The 19881-nt window shown below is 36.9% G+C and overlaps 1 protein-coding gene across 3 annotated transcripts in view; it reads right to left on the minus strand.

Annotated features, from left to right (window-relative positions):
* The window catches only part of RDX (radixin), a 94504-nt gene that overhangs the window by 62796 nt on the left and 11827 nt on the right, over window positions 1-19881 (minus strand). For 2 of the 3 annotated variants that reach the window (XM_042904261.1, XM_042904259.1), the window contains exons 2-5: window positions 15401-15470; window positions 7123-7206; window positions 1015-1110; window positions 319-593 (exon numbers count right to left, since the gene is read on the minus strand). In XM_042904261.1, the coding sequence (XP_042760195.1) occupies window positions 319-593; window positions 1015-1110; window positions 7123-7206; window positions 15401-15412 (467 nt within the window). In that variant the 5' untranslated portion in view covers window positions 15413-15470. Of the gene's footprint in view, window positions 1-318; window positions 594-1014; window positions 1111-7122; window positions 7207-15400; window positions 15471-16207; window positions 16231-19881 lie in introns of those variants that run through there. The other variant, XM_042904260.1, reaches the window with a different exon arrangement.

A 19881-nucleotide genomic window follows, 5' to 3' on the forward strand; every position in this document is an offset into this window, starting at 1 on the left:
CCATCCAGGCATCCCAGTTTTTAACTTTTTTAAATACTGTTTTGTTTCTTTAAGTTTGTTTATTTAAGTAATCTCTATGCCCAACATGGGGCTCGAACTCAACCCCAAGATCAAGAGTTACATGCTCTTCCAATTAAGCCAGCCAGGCACCCCTAAAAGGTGTTTGAAACTCAGTTTTCAGATGCCTAGTCTAGGGTTCCACTCAGCACGGAGTCTGCTTAAGATTCTCTCACTCTCCCTCTACCCCTCCCCCCACCCCTGCTCGCATGCACTCTCTCTCTGAAAAATAAAAAAATTAAAAATATATGTTTCACTTACCGCTGGGGTAGGAGTCTATCATTAGCCAGGTAGCCCGGTTTATGAATCTCTTTATTATAATCTCCATACTTGGCCTGAACAGCATAGGAAGCCAAAAGAACTGCGGTTTCTGGAGGACAATATATCTCATCATTTAAGATAGCTTCCTTAACTTGAAGGAAGAAAAGTCTCTGGGTTATTTCTTGAATTAATTCCTCAGAAACATCTTCAGGAAAGAATTTAGCTCTAAATTTGAACTGTAAAGGATTCTCTTTTTTAACATCTTGCTGTGTCACCTGGAACGATAATTTCAAACATCATCAACAAAAATGGTAAGTTCACATCAAATTCTTTTTTAGAAGAAAGCAGGATATAAAATATAAATAAGATTCTAAATCCATAAGACTCTAGTGTGTAAGTAAGATTCCAAACTTATAAGAAGCTTATTCTTTATAGCTTAAGTCAAACTGAGTCAGTTACACCTAATATTTATTACACGTTAAGTTTTCAAACAGGAAAAGTGAACATTTCCTTTTTTTCTAAGATGATAAACTCATGGTAACTTATTGAATTCAAAGACATGACACCTTTAACGACTCAGAGATAATTGTAAAAGGAAGTCTGAGGTCAGTCAGACCCTGCGCTTTCCTAGTACAAATTCATGATCATAACTTCAAAATAACTTAATTACTAGCTGAATTTTATACATATTTTTACCTTTTTATTTAGTTTAAGCCATGTAGAATAACCTTTGCTGTCCACATACTGCAGCCCAAAAAACCAGACCTCACGCAAACCAACTGTTTTCACCACCTTAAAAAAAAAAGTTCAATTTCAGTTCAACATTCATAGTATAAGGAAATGGTCCTGTATTTCAAAAGAAAAACAAAACCACAGAGGTATTATAGGTATATTCCTTTGTTATAAAGATCTTTCTTAAATGTCATGTATTAATTAAAGGAACATTTCTGAAAATTTAAATTCAGGTTTTATATAGTTTACAATGTCATTTCCATTTTATGTGATCCATTTTTTTACACCTCTTCTTCTTTCTCATCTCTCATCATGACCCCAAGAGATCACAAGTCCAGGAAACAGATACAAAGCTGTCATAATCCCACCTGCCTATTTCAATTTATCTCCACAACTACACAACTGGGTAGGCAAGGCAAATAGTATCATTTTGGTGATAAGAGTCCCTGAGGACATGTAAAAGCCATACCTCCTGATGATCCAGCTGGTGATTTCATGCCCCCTTCTACTATACTCTTCACCTACCATCAATATAAATATTCTATGTTCTTCCTTCACTGAGCAAGAAACCATTCTTGGAACATGCCCAAATTTTACCCTTCTGCACCTCTGCTCATGCTTCTTCTTCTGCCTAGAATGTTTCTTCTGTACTTTCGCCCCCTTTTGAATAATTTATTCCTCAAGGCCCAGCTCAACTAACACACCTTCTGTGAATGAAGCTGTCCTATTATACAGATAAAATTAATCACTTGTTCCTTAATGTTCCCACAGCACTTTATCTAGTATCTATAGCTACTGGAACATTGATTCTATCTTATCATAAGTAACTGTATGAGAAGTAGTGTGTCTATTTACCCTCCTTCATTCTTTAAAACTAAGGACAGAGATTACGGTCTTATTCATCTTAATTATGTCATCCTATAAAGAATTAGTAGCCCATGGAAGGTACTCAAAAGTATTAGAGTAAATAGAGTGGTGAGCTAGGACCCACCCAAGAATGTACCAACACTTGGAAAAAGCTTATTTTTAAAAAAAAAAATCTATTTTAAGATGAAAGTGAGGGAAATGAGCCAGGAGAGGTGAGAGTTTATTAATATTTTAAAAGCTTGAGAGAAAGATTCAACATTAGTTGTAAGTGATATTCTTGGCTTATTTTTTAAAAATAGCTAACAACAGGGGTGCCTGGGTGGCTCAGTCGGTTCAACTCCAACTTCGGTCCAGGTCATGATCTCACTCACAGTTGTGAGTCTGAGCGCCTTGTCAGGCTCTGTACTGACAGCTCAGAGCCTGGATCCTGCTTCAGATTGTGTCTGTCTGTCTGTCTCTCTCTCTCTCTCTCTCTCTCTCTCTCTCTCTCTGCCGCTCCCCTGTTCACACCCTGTCGCTGTCTCAAAAATAAGTAAATGTTAAAAAAATTCTTTTTTAAACATATCTAAAAATGTGTCAGGCTTTTGGATTTCAAGATAGCATACTGAACCCTTCAGTTGACTTTCCTTCTCTTGAAAAATTCAGTGAAATTACACACACCAAAAAAATTAAAAATAAGAAAAAAACATTTAGCTCTGCTAGGAAAAGTTATCATCAAAAAAACAAAAACAAATTTCTACATGATATGGGATATAAAGACTCACACTGATGCAAAAACTGATCAATGCCAAACAACCAAAACCTGAAGCTACACAAAGGAGATCCCAAGTAATTTAACTTTGGCAAAAGACAGGTTGTCCCATCAGAGCCAAAGAATATATTCCAGCTCAGAGCAGCAGAGTAAGAAACTTACTTAGGTCAAAAGCAAGGGAGAGAAATGTATCAAAGTAGCTGCCTCAACTGTTGCCTTTAGGCTTTGCCAGATTCATGAGCTTGCTAAGGAAAGGCGGGATCTGCCACAGTGGGCACAAAGGGCAGTACCTTAACTAACTGGAGACCATCACAACAAACACCAGGAAGAACAAGAAGGCTCAGCTGTGAAATTCTTTAAAAGGCCCCATCTCTTCAGTGCTTTTCCTACTACTTCTCAAAGGGTTCTCAGAAACTTTCAGACACATACTTTTGTACGTAAAAACATACTTGAGGAAGCGGGTGCCTGAGTGGCTTAGTCAAACGTCTTGACTCTTGACTTCGATTCAGGTCATGATCTCATGGTTTGTGGGTTCAAGTCCTGAGGAGCCTGCTTGGGATTCTCTCTGTCTCCCTCTCTGCCCTCCCCAACTCTGGCTCTCTTGAGCATGCTCTTTCTCACACTCTCAATAAATACATAAACTTAAAAAAAAAATACTTGGGTACTTAACTACAATATATGTATGCTTATCTATAAATTATGCATAGGCAAAAATCACAGTAATACATTATAAAACATGTATTTTTAAAGTAACTTGAAAAAGGACAAAAATATAAATAAACATTTTAATTTTTTTTTCTTGCATCCTAACAGATCATATTGAACACTTCTTAGGGGTGCGAATACTCTAATCCCACAGGTGGAAGCTGTAAGTGAAGGATAATGTGGGAAGAATCAGGCAGTAAACCAAAGGACCCCAAGCACTCAATTAGAGCCCCCTATGCACAGCAGCTGGCCTCAAGCTCATCATGATCAGAAGTAAGGCCTTGCTACAGATGGATTTAGGTTGCTATGGACCCTTGTTTGAGAGGACCCCTATCTCTAGCCCGCTCCTGGTCAGACCCTAAACCTACCTACCTGCCAACCCACTCCATATGCTCACTATACTCAAGGTAAAGCCTGGTTTTAGATCATAACATTTGGACTCAAGAGAAGTTGTCAGGAAACAACAGTGACTCCAAGAAATAACTGCTTAGGGAGCACATTACAGATAACCATACTCCTTATCTAGAACTTCACTTACACTATGAGCTGGGTGTGTATCAAATGCTGTCCTATGTACTTTTCCATGGATGGATTCTCACTTAACTCACAACAACCTCCTCAGGGAAGAAGAGTGCAATCACCATCCTCATTGCACAAATGAAGCAAATGAGGCAAAGCCAGGAATTTGTGCAAATCAAACAGCTAGAGCTGGGCCTCTACCGCAGGCAGTGTGGCTCCAGAGCCCACACTCTTACACTACACAGTACTGCACTATAATAAAGGAGGTGTCCTTTCCCCCTGCTATCCAAACGAAAGCAACTCTGCTTCATAAAAAGCAAGTATTTTATTTCTCATATGCAATACCAGAAAGGCCCACTTGCTCATTGGTTTTTGACTAACACAAACACCGCACTATGACATTTCAACTTGCTACAAAGTAAGTACAATGAATGCTGACTCCATTAAAACTTTTCAACTGTTTATTTACTTTGGGGGGGAGGAGCAGAGACAGAGGCAAAGAGAGAATCCCCAAAAGACTCTGGGCTGACAACACAGGGCTCAATCCCACAAACCGTGAGTCACGACCTGAGCTGAAACCAAGAGTTGAATGCTTAACCAACTGAACCATTCAGGCACCTCTCCATTCACATATTTATTAAAGTAAAGTAAGATAAGCTATATATTCACAAACAGGAAGCCGAGAAGAATCAACAGAAGAGGATATCATATTAGTTCACAAGGTAAGACGTGTATAAGGTATGGTGCATGGAGCTGCTTATGATTTTGCTTTAAGAATTTGCTCACTCACAAAAAAACCTTTCATCTTACAGAAAGACCTTATCAGGGCTTTCAAGATCATCAATTACCTAATCAGGAAGATTAAGTATACTTTGTTAAGAAAAGAAACAACTTCCCAGGGATTTTTGAATTTTATATCATATTTTGGATCGGTATGTGATAGAATGCTACATAATAAAACCAAAATATCTACAAGGTTACTTATTGCTATACACTAGAAATTCTGTCTCCTGTTCTGTTCTCTAAGTTCAGGGAAGTCTAACCACAGACTACTGCTCTCTGCTCAGCTCAGATGTAAAAGTTGACGTAAACATCCACCCCAGAGTCTCATGCCTTGCAAAATCTATCACCTTTCTCCCTTTTGCAATCAAGTCAACCTTCCTAACCACTTGGCCTCTGGGTACCAATCTCTTTCCTTCCCTTCTCAATAAAACATCAGTTACATCATCATACTGCAAAACCTGGGAAACTTAAAGCGTTTCATGCTCTACCCACTGAGCTAGCCGGGCACACCTGGGGAGCTTAAAAAAAAAAACAAAAACAAAAAACTAATGATTTACAGTAGGCCCCAGACAATTAAATCAGAAGCTCTGGAGGAGGTTTCCAAGCATTGCTTTTTGTTTTTTTAAAGCTCCACTGGTGACTCAAATGTGCACTCAAGAGTGAGACAACAAAGAGAAGACCCATAGTCCAAATTCCTTAATATGACACCCATGTTCACTTATCATGAGGTTACAACACCAAACAGATGTTAGGTACCTCCTTATAGCCTATAGTTCCCTGTGCCTCTGCTCCTGCCATCCCCTCTGTCTAGGATCTCCACCCACCCCACTTTGCACAGTATCTTTGAATCCTTTTTTTGTCCTCATTACAATGCTTTAGATAGCAGACGTTAAAGAAATACCTGCTAAATGGTGTTGGGAAAACTGGACAGCAACATGCAGAAGAATGAATCTGGCCCACTTTCGTACACCATACACAAAAACAAACTCAAAGTAGATTTAAGACCTAAATGTGAGACAGGAAACCATCAAAATCTTGAGAAGAAAACAGGCAACAACCTCTCTGACCTTGGCCACAGCAACTTCTTAACTGACATGTCTCCAGAGGCAAGGGAAACAAAAGCAAAAATGAACTACTGGGACCTCATCAAGATAAAATCTTCTGCACAGCGAAGGAAACAATCCACAAATCTAAAAGGCAGCCTACGAAATAGAAGATATTTGCAAATGACGTATCTGATAAAGGGTTCAAGAACTACAAACTCAACACCCAAAAAACAAATGATCCTGTGAAGAAATGGGCAGAAGATATGAACAGACACTTTTCCAAAGAAAACATCCAGAGATGAAGATACTCATCATCAGGGAAATACAAATCAAAACCACAATGAGAAACCACCTCACACCTGTCAGAATGGCTAACATTAACAACTCAGGCAACAACAAAAGCTGGTGAGGATGCAGAGAAAGAGGATCTCTTTTGCACTGCTGGTGGGAATGCAAACTGGTGCAGCCACTCTAGAAAACAGTACAGAGGCTCCTCAAAAAACTAAAAATAGAACTACCCTATGATCCAACAATTGCATGTTTAGGTATTTACCCAAGGGATACAAAAATACTGATTTGAAGGGGAACATGCACCCCAATGTTTATAGCAGCATTATCAACAAGAGCCAAAGTATGGAAAGAGCCCAATGTCCACTGACTGATGAACGGATATAGAAGATGTAGGGTGTGTGTGTGTGTGTGTGTGTGTGTGTGTATGTATGTATATATATATATATATATATATATATATATATATATATATAATGGAATATTACTCAACGATCAAAAAGAATAAAATCTTGTCATGTGCAACAAAGTGGATGGAAGTAGAGTGTAATGTGCTAATTGAAATAAGTCAGTCAGAGAAAGACCAGTACCATATGATTTCACTCATGTGGAATTTAAGAAACAAAACAGATGAACACAGGGGAAGGGGAAAATAAGAGGGAAGTAAAACATGAGACTCTTAACCATAGAGACCAAACTGAGGGTAGATGGTGGGAGGGAGGTGGGGGATGGGTAAAATGGATGATGGGTATTCAGGAGGGCACTTGTGATGAGCACTGGGTGTTATATATAAGTGATGAATCAGTAAATTCTACTCCTGAAACCATTACTACACTGTATGTTAACTAACTTGGATTTAAACAAAAAGATACAAACAGAAAAAAAAAACAAAACCTAGTAATTAATTTTAAAAAGTCCTATCTCTCAAATGCAGGAATGAGAAACAACAGTGTCTGTACCGCTGTGCCAGATATCTTGAATAGGTACCGTGAAAAATTTCAAGTGCCACATTGCTGCAATACCAGTAAAATCACAGAAAAACATACAAAGAAGTTGCAACATATTCCACTCTACATTGTCAAGAGCTGCATACTTCATGTGGTTAAATGATACCTGGTCAAAAAGCTGCTTGCCAGTTGTATTGGGCTGAATGGCAAACTCCAGCTCAGCATCCATAGTGGTCACTCTTACGTTGATCTGCAGTAAAAACAGAAGGGAAAATCACTAGGATACAGAATATATTTATTAAGTATTAAACATGAGAAAATATTATCTGATTTATAAAATAAAGCATAATGTGCAGGCAATAAAGAGCTACTCCATAATTGTACCTAGTATTTTCTTTATTAAAATAACCAACTTTGATTTTAATCACAGGAAATCTAAAATCTATTTGAAAAAGAACTTACAAAGTCCTCTTTTAAAAACATTTATTGACTTTTTGGCATATAGTAGGCACTAGGCCATGACCTTTCCATCTTCTCATTTAGCCCCTGCAACAATACTAGGAAATATAGTCATTTCTATAGAAACTAAAAGAGTTCCCATTATTTGCCCACAGGGATATCAAATAGCAGAGTAGGTATTTCAACTGAGCCATAACTCCAAATTCTCTGAATGTCATTCACTATCCTGTATCTTTCAACACAAAATTCAGATAGTTTTATTCATATTGCAAATATACTGACTTTATAAAAAGCATTCTTTGACCTCTGTTAGACTCTATCCTAAATTCTCTTTTGTATAAATACCTTTCTAACTGGGTATCTCACCAAAATCTTAATATGCCTTAATGAAAATAATTTTAAGGGGCACCCGGGTGGCTCAGTCAGTTGAGCATCCGACTTCAACTCAGGTCATGATCTCGCAGTTCGTGAGTTTGAGCCTCGCGTTGGGCTCTGTGCTGACAGCTCAGAGCCTAGAGCCTGCTTCGGATTCTGTGCCTCCCTCTCTCTCTGCCCCTTCCCCACTCATGCTCTCTGTCTCTCAAAAATGAATAAACGTTGGGGCACCTGGGTGGTTCAGTCAGTTAGGTGGCCGACTTTGGCTCAGGTCATGATCTTGCGGTGAGTTCGAGCCCCGCATCAGGCTCTGTGCTGACAGCTAGAGCCTGGAGCCTGCTTTGGATTCTGTGACTCCCTCTCTGTCTGCCCCTCTCCCACTCATGCTCTGTCTCTCTTGCTCTCAAAACTAAATAAACATAAAAAAATTTAAAAAAAAAGAATAAACGTTAAAAAAAATTTTTTTTTAAAAGAATTTTAATTCCAGAGTATCATCTTCATTTAGAGTTTACCATCATGTGGTACAAATGTACCTTTTTAACTCATACTATTAGAACTCTAAATGTGACTTATTTCCCCTTTACATTTACATTCCCCCTGCACATGTAGCCTTTATCTGAAATACGTTCTCTAATCAAATAAACCTTACCAATCTACCCTTCTTTAAAATAATGCCTATTAGGAAATATGCATACACATATACATGTAGCATACATAAACAATGAAGCATAACAACATAAAACCTATTGTCATAGAATATGTATTTGGTCTTCATTCTGTTTCTTGGCAGAGAGTTCCTAAAGCCCCTGGAATTTCCTGAATGACAGAAGTGAGTGGAGCATTTTTTGTTACTCACAAGCCCCTTTCAACCACACCGGAGTTTGGGCTAATGAAGTGACTCCAGATGGGCCCGTACACACTTCATGATGGGGGCTGGTAACCACAAGAACCAAGCATGTGATTACAGCCACTACCCTAATCTCCAAAGAGAGGAGGCTGGGAAGTTGGGTTAATCGTCACTGGCTGTACGTGATTTGATCAATTGTACCTACATAAAGGACACCTCATAAAAAACCTTCAACAAAGGGGTTCACAGAGAGCTTCCAAGTTGATGAATGCATCCACGTACAAAGAGAAAGGTGGACTGCAAACTCTACAAGAACAGAAGCTCCCCTGCTCTGGACCTTCCTGGACTTTGCCCTAGGTGCCTCCTCTTCCTCTGTGTCTTTCATTTGTATCCTTATAATATCCTCTGTATTAACCAGTAATAATAAGTAAAAGTGTTTCTCTGAGTTCGGTAAGCTGTTCCAGTGAATTACAGTAACTGAGGAGGGGACCGTGGGAATCTCCAATGTGTAGCCAAGTTAGAAATGTGGGTAACATGGAGATCCACTATTTGGGATTGGTGTCTGGAAGCGACAGCAGTCCAGTGGGACTGAGCCCTTAACACGGACTGTCTGTGCTAATCCGGGTAGGTGGTGTCAGAATGAATTCAACGGCAGAACCCACAACTGATGAGTACACAGAACTACAGAACTGCTTGATGTGGAAAACCTATACAACTATCACCAGAAACCGAGTAATGAAAAAGTTTTTCTTTACCCATATATCTACCACTCAATTTAATAACAAGAAATGGCAAATTATGCTGTGGATACCAATCTATTTCTTCTGAATTTCCCTGTCCTCAATCCCCCACAGGTGAGCAATAAACTGAATTTTTTGTCTGTCATTCTTTTTTTTCAAATAATACTTTTGAGGTGGCACCTGGGTAGCCCAGTCAGTTAAGCACCTGACTTCGGCGGAGGTCATGATCTCGTGGTTTGTGGGTCAGAGCCCCATGCCGGGCTCTGTGCTGACAGCTCAGAGCCTGGAGACTGCTTTGGATTCTGTATCTCCCTCTCTCTCTCTACCCTTCCCTGCTCCTGCTCTCTCTCCCTCATAAATAAATACATAAACAAACATTGAAAAAAAAAAAAAGAATAGTTTTGGGGCACCTGGGTGGCTCAGTTAAGTGGCTGCCTCCTGATTTCAGCTCAGGTCACGATCTCACAGTTGGTTCGTGAATCTGAGCCCCGTATCAGGCTCCATGCTCACAGTGGAGAGCCTGCTTTGGATCCTGTCTCCCTCTCTCTGCCCGTCCCCTGCATGCACAGTCACGCACTCTCAAAACTAAATAAAGGTAAAAGAAAATTAAAAACAAAATAGCTTCACCACAAATGTGGGTATCTCTATGTAAAATATTTAGTTTTTCTTGATTTTTAACTGTGTTAAAGTTGTACAGTACTGAATAAGAAAGTCTTCTTTCTTGATATGGGCAATGGCTACAGAAGTATATTTTACTTTATGAAAATTCATCAACTAAACACAATATGTTCTTCTCAGTATGTATATTCTATTTCAATAAAAAGTTTATGGGCACCTGGATGGCTTGGTCAACTAAGCATCTGACTCTCAATTTTGGCTCAGGTCATGATCTCATGGTTTGTGAGATCAAGCCTCCTGTCAGGTTCTGCACTGACAGCACAGAGCCTGCTTGGGATGCTCTCTCCCTCTCTTTGCCCTTCAACCCGTGATCTCTCGCTTGCTCTCAAAATAACATTAAAGAAAAAAGTTTCAACAAATGTTTTTTCACCTTTGTATTTCTAAAATCCATTGATTTTTTTGTGAGTAGTTATAATTCATTCATTTCTATTGCTATACAATTATTGCCAGAAAATAATTTACCCACTTTCTTGTCAATGGACATTGTTTCTAATTTTTTGGTTATCAAGAATACGGTTATGAACACTCCTGTATATGTCTCCTAATACGTATATATCTGAGTGTCTCTAGAAGTAAATACTCCAATGAAGTCCTGGGTAATAAAGTATGAAGTCAAATTTACCATGAAAAAGTGAACTGTCTTCCAACAACAGAAGTCCTGCTGATCTGTATTTTCACTAACAACGGGTATTACCGGATTTTTAAAATATCTGACAATCCAGTGGGTATAAAATGGTATCTCTATACGGTCTTACTGAGATCTGATTCCAAAAGAGGTTGAGAACATTTTCATAGGTATAGTGTGCAGAAGTCTACGGCAGCCCCCATGATCTTCATCCCCTGATGTCACCCTCATGATTATGTTACATTACACGGGAGAAGGCATTTTTTTAGATGTACTTGACCTCACCTACAGATGTAGTTGACCTCAAAATTGAAGGATTGTGTGTGAGTGGAGCTAAGCTATTCACAGAAGTCCTTTAAAAGCAAAGTGTTTTTTTCTGACTGGTTGCAAAAGTCACAAAAATTCAAAGTGTGACAGGAATTTGACATAAAAGAGGTTCTCCACTGGTGAATTAAAGGGGCCATGGGCAAGGACCTGACACCAGCCTCTAGGAGCTAAGAGTGGTCCCTGGCCAACAGCTAGTAGGAAAATGGGAACTTCAGCCTCCAGTAATTAAAGATGGATCATTTTTGCAAGAAATGAATTCTGCCAATAGGAATACACTTGAAAGAAGACCCTGAGTTCCGGAGGAGAATGCAGCTGGGATAGACCTTGATTTCAGGCTAGGGAGACCCTGAACAGAGAACCTACCCAATCATATCATCCCTTATTTCTAACCTACAAAAATATGAGATAATAAATGGGTACTGCTTTAAGCTACTAAATTTGTGGTAATTTGTTAAAGAATAACAAAACTAATATATTATGTTTATTGACCACTCAGTCTCCTCATCTTTGGAGACGTCTGTTAACATCTATTGCTTATTTTTCTACTGGGTTGTTTTTTTGTTTTTTTTTTTTCTCACTACTATGTAGCCAATCTTTACATATCCTACATACTAATACCTTGATAATTATTTGTATCACAAAAAAAAATCTTCTCCCAGTTTGTAGTCTGTCATTCTACTTTGAAGTGTCCTTTATGATAAACATATTAACTTTAATGTTGAAGATATGTTGTATTTATGGGTGTCACTATTTTGGGCCATATTTAAGAAATCTTTCTCTACTCTGGATTCTTGAAGATACTCTTCTATTTCATACTAAAGTTGTTTTTCATAACTTGTCTTCAATGATTTTTGCTTATGATTTGAGGTAGAGATCCAATTTCATTTTTTAATCCCCATGAGGATAATGACATGGGGATTTAAAACATCTAAGTGATGTATATTGATTAGTTAATTTGCTTCCTGAAGACAACTGAAACATATCAAATATCTACAGGTCTGGGGTCTGAATTTGCGCTATTCTTTTGCACTGGTTGACGTACTACTCTGTCAAAACCACGCTGTTTTAATTACTACATCTTTCAAAAGTCTTGGTATCTGGTAGGAAAAGTCTCTCCTCATTATCTTTAAGACTTCTTGGCTATTCTTGGTTCTTTTTTCTTGTTCCTGACTTCACAGAAAATCGTAAATTTTCAAAATACCTATGATTTAAAATGGAACAACACTAAATTCATTAGTCTCCTGAGGTGAGAAATAACATCTTTTCAATACTGACTCTTCCCATCCATGACTGTGGTTCTCTCTGTGCATTAATTTAAGTCTTCTTTAAAATCTTCCAAAAAGTGTTTCTAATTTTCTCCCTAAAAATTCTATTAATTTGGGTACCTGGCTGACTCAGTCAGTACAATGTGTGACTCTTGATCTCAAGGTTGTAAGTTCAAGCTCCCCCCTACTGGGTGTAGAGATTACTTAAAAAAAATAAAATCTTAAAAAAATCATATTAATCATTTGTTAGACATCGTTCCCATATATCACTATGATTTTGTCACTATTATAAATACATGTCCACTATCCGTTGATATCCCAAAGGCGTTGAAAACAAGTTTATTAGCTAATTTCTAGCAAAACCTTATTAACATGAAGTGATGGGTGACTAGCTGGTGAGTTTAATTATCCCATTTCAAATGAATACTCACACACTGACATAGAAAAACATTAATGTTTTTGAGGTGATATACCAGGTCTTGAGGGAAGCTTCATGACATGACAGAGACACATAATAAAGTATATATTCACCTTTATAAAATCCAAAAGATTCCAAATATTGAAACTCATGTAGCTTAAAGAGTTTCAAACAAAAGATTGTAGATTTGATGAAATATTTTTCCATAACATAATTGTTTCTCCTTTTGCTTTTATAGAAATGCAACTCGTTTCTATACTGATCATTTTATCAGGGGTTTCCCTGCTAATTGTTATGACAGGGCTGTAAATTTCCATGTTTATATAAATCAGGGGTCAGACTGGGATCCCCTCTCTCTGCCCCTCCCCCACCTGTGTACGTGCGAGCTCTCTCTCTCTCTCAAAATAAACATTTAAAAGTAGATACACAGGTCTGCAGAAGTGTGACTTGACCAAGTTTACGTATCTACTAAGTATAAAACTAAGCCAATAGATCAGTGGAAAACACAGAAATCAAATTAATATACAATTTATATCTACCTGCACATATAATTTTGAATCCTTACTCTAAGGAATAATACATCAATGTTTTCCACTCAATTATAGTAACAGTTTTCTAAAGTAACTATAAACTTTCATATTCCTATCAGAAATATTAGAGCTCCAGTTGATTCCCATTCTTACCAACACTTGATATTATCAAGCTCTAATTTTAGCCATTATAGTGACTATAAAGTGGTATCTCACTGTAGTTTTGTGTTTCCCTGTAACTAAAGACATTGAGCATCTTTTCATGTGTCTGCTAGCTATCAATATATGTTCTTTCGTAAAGCATCTGTTCAAAGTTTTTGCCCATTTTTTAAAAACTGGGTTATCTTACGGAGTTCTAGAGGAACTGTATATTCAATTACTTTCTCCTGTTCTGTTTCATCTTTTCATTTTCTCATTGCTCTCTTTCAAAGGACAAAAGTTTTTAATTATGATGAAATCCAATGTGTTTTTTAAACGGTTCAAACTTTCGAAAGAAATAAAAATACAAAATAAATGGTTAAAACTTCCTGTATGTTATCTAAGAAACTTTACCTACCCCAGGGTCACAAAAATGTTTTCTTCTAGCAGTTTTACAGTTTGACCTTTTGTATTTAGGTCTATGATCCACTTAGGGTTAATTCGGTGTGTAAATTGTGAGGTAAGGTCCAATGTTCATATTCTTCTATATGGATAACCCTTTGTTCCAAACCATTTGTTGGAAAGAATTTTATTTTTTATTATTTATTTATTTTTTTTTTAATTTTTATTGAATTGTGTGAAAGTCTTGTAAAAAATCTAATGAATGCATATGGGTAGTTGCATTTTTGTTTCACTGATTCCATTATCTACCAACACCACATTATCTTATCTTTGTAGTTTGTGAACAGGTCTTAAGATACAGAAGTGTAAGTTTTCCAACTTTTTTCTTTTTAAAAATTGCTTTAGCTCTTCCATATAAATGTTGGCAGTTCTACAGACGTTTTACAATCAGCTAATCAATGTCAGCCAAAGAAGCCTCCTTGGATTGGAGTGATGAAATTGCATTCATTCTACCATTACATTGGGTACAAATGACACCTTAATAGTATTTTCTAGACATATCTATGAACATTACAGAATATTATCCTGCAAATTTAAGTCGTTAACTTCCCACAAGTTTTCACTGTAGAGATCTCGTACAGTTTCTGTAAATTTATTCCAAAGTATTTCATATCTTTGATGGAGTTACAAATACATTTTTTTACTTCATTTTTCAAATTGTATACAAGGATATAAGAAAGGCTAGTGATTTTTAAAAATATAAGCCTGTGTCCAACAATCTTGCTAAGTTCAGTTATTAGTTCTAGTAGTTGGTTTTTAGATTCCTGAAGACTGTGTCATCTGCAGCTGCAACAACGCAAATGTACTCTGTTACCTACCTGCTGAGTCTTTAAAGTAATTCCAAAGAGATATTCATGTCAGGAAACTCAAATAGCTATAACCAATGACTTTCTTAAAAAGGTAACTGGCCAAAAGAAACACTGAAAAACAACACCTCAATTTTGTTAGATGAAGCAAAAACATTTATCCCAAGAAAAAAGGAATAAATCTTAGTCAAAAACTATATAATTATACAACTAAGTAAAATCATACATACACCCTTAAACTAAAAAAGCTAAGACTATACAATATCAGCATCGGTGTCACTAGCATCAAAGCTAGAACTATGAGAAAATTAATGCGTGGATCCTTCCAACCTCTTATTACTTCCTCCTGCTTAACAAGAAGTTACTATTTACTGAGCACCGAATGTTCCCAGTTCTCATAATTCTCACCAAGATCTCTTAAGTAACTAATTACATCTCCATTTTTTATATGAGGAAATTAAGAATTGGAGAGTCTGAAGTAATCTAACAAAGGTCACAGAGGGTAAGCAGCAGAGCCAGGATACAAATGAAGACGTCTGGCTCCAGAACCCACGAATCTTAACTACAGTGTTACCTGTACCTCTTTTTCATTAGATCACATAATGCTTCATTCTAGCCACATTAATCTAAAACAAGCCACCAGCAGCAGGATCAGTGTCTTTTTCTTCCCCAACGACTCTACCATAATATTTTGCCTTGTTCCGAAAGGAACTTAATGCTACTGACATTTTATTAAGTAAGTAGTGGTAAAAGCAGCGGTAAAAATACACTTACTGGTTTCGGCATTTTCCTTCTCTTTTTGTCACCTTCTTTAAAAATTCACGTTTATGAATTCTGTTGTCACCTTCAGTTAAAGAAAAAAGAAAGCAAAAGAGATCTATTACTTTCTAATTCTCTAAAAATATTTATACTGTGATTTCAAATAGCACACATGTCAAACAACATCATATAAAGCAGACCAATCACCAACTCCAAGTTTTAATTCAGTCAGAGACAACACAAAGCAAGGAAGCAAGACTGCTACGGATCCAAATACTGTCTCTGTCTGAGTCAGGTTCACCTCTACACTCAGCCTGGTAGAGAAAGGAATATAGTCAAGGGGAAGACACAGATTCAAATTCTAAAGAGATGAACTCAAAAACACTTTCTGACCTTTTTTCTGTACACCAAAGACAAAAGGAAATTCTGATTAATGTAAATTCTATTTATTTTTGGCACAGAGAGAGACAGAGCATGAACGGGTGAGGGGCTGAGAGAGAGGGAGACACAGAATCAGAAACAGGCTCCAGGCTCCGAGCCATCAGCCCAGAGCCTGACGCGGGGCTCGAACTCACGGACCGCGAGATCGTGACCTGGCTGAAGTCGGACGCTTAACCGACTGCGCCACCCAGGTGCCCCTGATTAATGTAAATTCTAAAAAGGTAACTTTTAAAGAAAATTATTTTCTCTTGGAATTTAAAAAACCCAATTCCAATTTCTCTTGGAATTTAAAACAATTTAAAAATTGTATCAAGTAGTTTATTCACCCAAGGTGTATTAAACAGTCATAGACCACACACTAGCAATCTGCATGCTACTCACAAGTAAACTGGTGGCCTTCACTGAAATTTAGAGTTGTCCTTAAGACCAATGTTAAATTCTATCTTCTCCCTGTAAAGCAAAAGTGAATCCTAATCCAAGAAACCCATCATGCTATACTGTCTTAGGACAAACGTTCTTAAAAACATGTAACAAACCAACCAGAAGATCTAACATTCTCAACCCTTAGTCCAGAAAAAATGATTATTCCAGTTTGAAGAGCCACAGTGAGGTACATTAGATAAATCACTTAAAAATCAGCTTCCGCTGATAATCTCTCTGCTGTGAAAATTTACCCACTATACTAGCATCGATATATAATTTTGTTTTAAAACTGTATTACAGCTTTTTAAGATGCTATAATTAATGAAGCAGAAAACTGTCCAAATTGGAAAAAAATGAAACACTGAAGTCATTTCCCTAAATTTCATTCAATCATGTGCCAATAAATCTCTCTTTAAAAGGAACCTCCTCCTGAGATATTTTTTATCTAACAGCTGAACCATGGAATTCATTTCCTTAACTCTTAGCTAGGGAAATGTTAACCTCCCTTCCTACAGTCACCTACTTTGATGAACCTTCAATGTTCCTCAGACCTATCTCATTCTCTATCCCCTTTTCTTCCTCCTACTATTTATTGTCTGAGTTCAGATCCTTACCATCTCAGGTCCTCAAACCTCCTCAAAACTGACCTGCCCTTCACATCATTTCTAAGTTAGTAATCGCCAAATCTGTCTCTCTAGAACTTGCCTAACTTGCCTTGCTCAAAGTCTAAAGATTATCTCAAATATAACATGACCAAAACATATTTAAATCTCTACCCCATAGCCAAATCTGATTTTCTCCAAGTCTTGGTAACACATTTCTAGAAAGTTATAGTATTCTTTCAGGATTTCTTTATATGTACTACATTGGTGGTTATGATCCTCTTTTCATTCTTAATACTGTTAAATTTTACCTTCCCTTTTGCTTGATTAATCTTGCCAGAAGTTTGCTTTAGTTTAGCTGTCTAAAGGTCAGCTTTCAGTTTGGTTGATCTTCTGTTTCTTTTATTGTTCTTTTTTTGTTGTTGTTAATTTCTGTCTTTTTCCTCATCATTTTTCTTCTCATTAGCTGGCTTTTCTCCGTGGCTCATTTTCTAATTCCTAAAATTAAACCTTTAAGTAACTCCCAGTATTTTTTCTTTTCTAGTATGTACATTAAGGGCATAAACTAAATATGCCCAAGTATAAGGCAACTCCAAATATAAAGTATCCCCTTTTTTGTCAATGAAAATATTTAAAAATAATTTTTATCACCTGAATATGTAAAATAATCAAGTATGTACATTAGTATAGATATTAAAAACACATGATCTATAAAATACTGAAAAAGTTTACTTCATCTCTTACTTCAGAGAACATAGAACTTCTTTAAACTCCACACACAAATGAGACATGAAAGTCTATATGAGAACTTCTTGCATCACAGCAAGGTTTCCAGATTATACAGGCACTTTTTGAATCAGTATATAATACTACCATTAAAGTTTTTATCCCAAGTTACACTATCCATTCATATAAAACACTAGGAATTTTTCTTGTTTGTACTGTTGGAATATTTTAGTATCTACAGTGCAACCACTATATTATTTTTTTAAAAACCAGATCTATTCTACATTTACCTCTTTTTTAATGTTTAAACCACTTAGTAAATGGGCTCTGTGAACTTTCCAAACTCCCATGTACTAAAGGCATTTCAGGTCAATGTGCCTGTCTTCAAAAATATTTCCAAGCCCAAGAAAAAGAACAGAGCAGTGACAGAGTTCCTAAAAACATAAATATAAATCTCCTTTTCTGGGGAATATTTTTAAAACGTCTTGCCTTATATTTAAAACCGTATCATTTCTCTAAGCATCACTTCAGTGGTTTCCATCTCTCTCTCTCTCTCTCTCTCTCTCTGTGTGCAACATTCCTCGAATCATTAATTCTCTTCCACTGTTTTTATGTTTTATGTCTTTGATAGTTTGGCATTTCAGTAATTATATATTCTTATTCCTAGAAATTCATTTTCAGCTTTGTAAAAAAAAATCTTAATAATGCCATGCTATTTTACAACATTTGAATCTTCCGTTTATCCCTATGTTTATTTTCTCTCACTATAAAATTACTCTATTTTCAATTCAGTATGGCTTATTTCTTTACAGTTTTAATTTTGGACAGAAAGCTCATGTCCCTATCGGTTCTCAGCCTTTTGCCTAAGATCAAGTGTAGAAAGGTCATGTCCCTAACCCAGTCCCCAGTGTGGGAGTCTTGCAAGCCCCGAGTTGTGTGTATGTATCACTACAGAGGTATTTCAGGCTTGCTCCTAGCAGAGTGTTAGGAATTTTAATTGTCTTAGACTAATTTTTACATTAACTTCTTGACATTGTATTCCATATACCATATCAGACCCCCACAGCCACATGCTGGAGAACTCAGGAGACACACACTCAGGAGAGCTTCCACACGTACTGCTCATGTTATTTACTAAACCATACAGCTGTGGTGCCCCTTCTGTTCAATCTCTCATCAGCAAGGAAAAACCAGGGAAAGAAACTGAACATTAATTATATGCCAGGCTGTATAAACTAAGTTAAAGCACCTAAATTACAGAAAAAGTAGTCCACAAACACAGGGCCAGGTGGGCAGGTAAATAAACACCAAGCATGTAGGTTTGCTGATACTCTGAAGTTACACATGAACCTAATACTTGAACAAAATAAAGGTAAGTTTATTTCCTTTTCCTATAAAAAATAATTAATCCAAGTTTTCAATACTAGAGTTACTTCCAGTTATACTCTATTAAAAGGATCTTTCAAGAAGAAAATCTGCATTAAAGTTTTAGGTTTAATAAGGAGCTCTACTGACATGAAAGAATAAATCTATCATAGACCAACATACACACACAAAAAACAGGTTTTTACACAAGCTAACTAAGTTTTTAAAATCTGCAACAAACCTAATTCATCTACATGAATGAACTGTGAGAACGGGAGGGGGGGGGAGCCTTCTTCAGATTCTGTGTCTCCCTCTCTCACTACCCCTTCCTCACTCTCTCTCTCAAAAATAAATAAACATTAAAAAAAAGTTACAGAGGGATGCCTGGGTGGCTCAGTCGGCTGAGCGTCCAACTTCAGCTCAGGTCATGATCTCGCAGTCTGTGAGTTCAAAGTCCTGTCTCGGGCTCTGTGCTGACAGCTCAGAGCCTGGAGCCTGCTTCAGATTCTGTGTCTCCCTCTCTCTCTGCCCCTCCCCTGCTCATGCTCTGTCTCAAAAATAAATAAAAACATTTAAAAAATTTTAAAAAAGATACAGAAAAATTTTAAATGATATGGCAAAACATCCACAAACTACTAAAAAGGCAGGTTATAAAGCCATACATACAGTATCATATGAAAAGACCAATATGATCATACTCCAAAATAGCGAGTTCCTGTGAATTAACATAAATCTGTAGACTTCTAAAATAATGTAGAGCTTTCATAATAAGAAAAACAAATTCTTTAAAATAAGAGAACAAAATTACTCTAAGTAAATAAACCTAAGTCGGGCCTATTAACTTCACCATAACATTTAATAAAATCTAAGTAGGTGAATTTTTTCTCAAAAAGAGACTTTAGAAAAAATTATAATTTTGGAGGAGAAATATGACTAAGA

Source organism: Panthera leo, chromosome D1 (genome assembly GCF_018350215.1).
Source record: "Panthera leo isolate Ple1 chromosome D1, P.leo_Ple1_pat1.1, whole genome shotgun sequence".
Classification (NCBI taxonomy): domain Eukaryota; kingdom Metazoa; phylum Chordata; class Mammalia; order Carnivora; family Felidae; genus Panthera; species Panthera leo.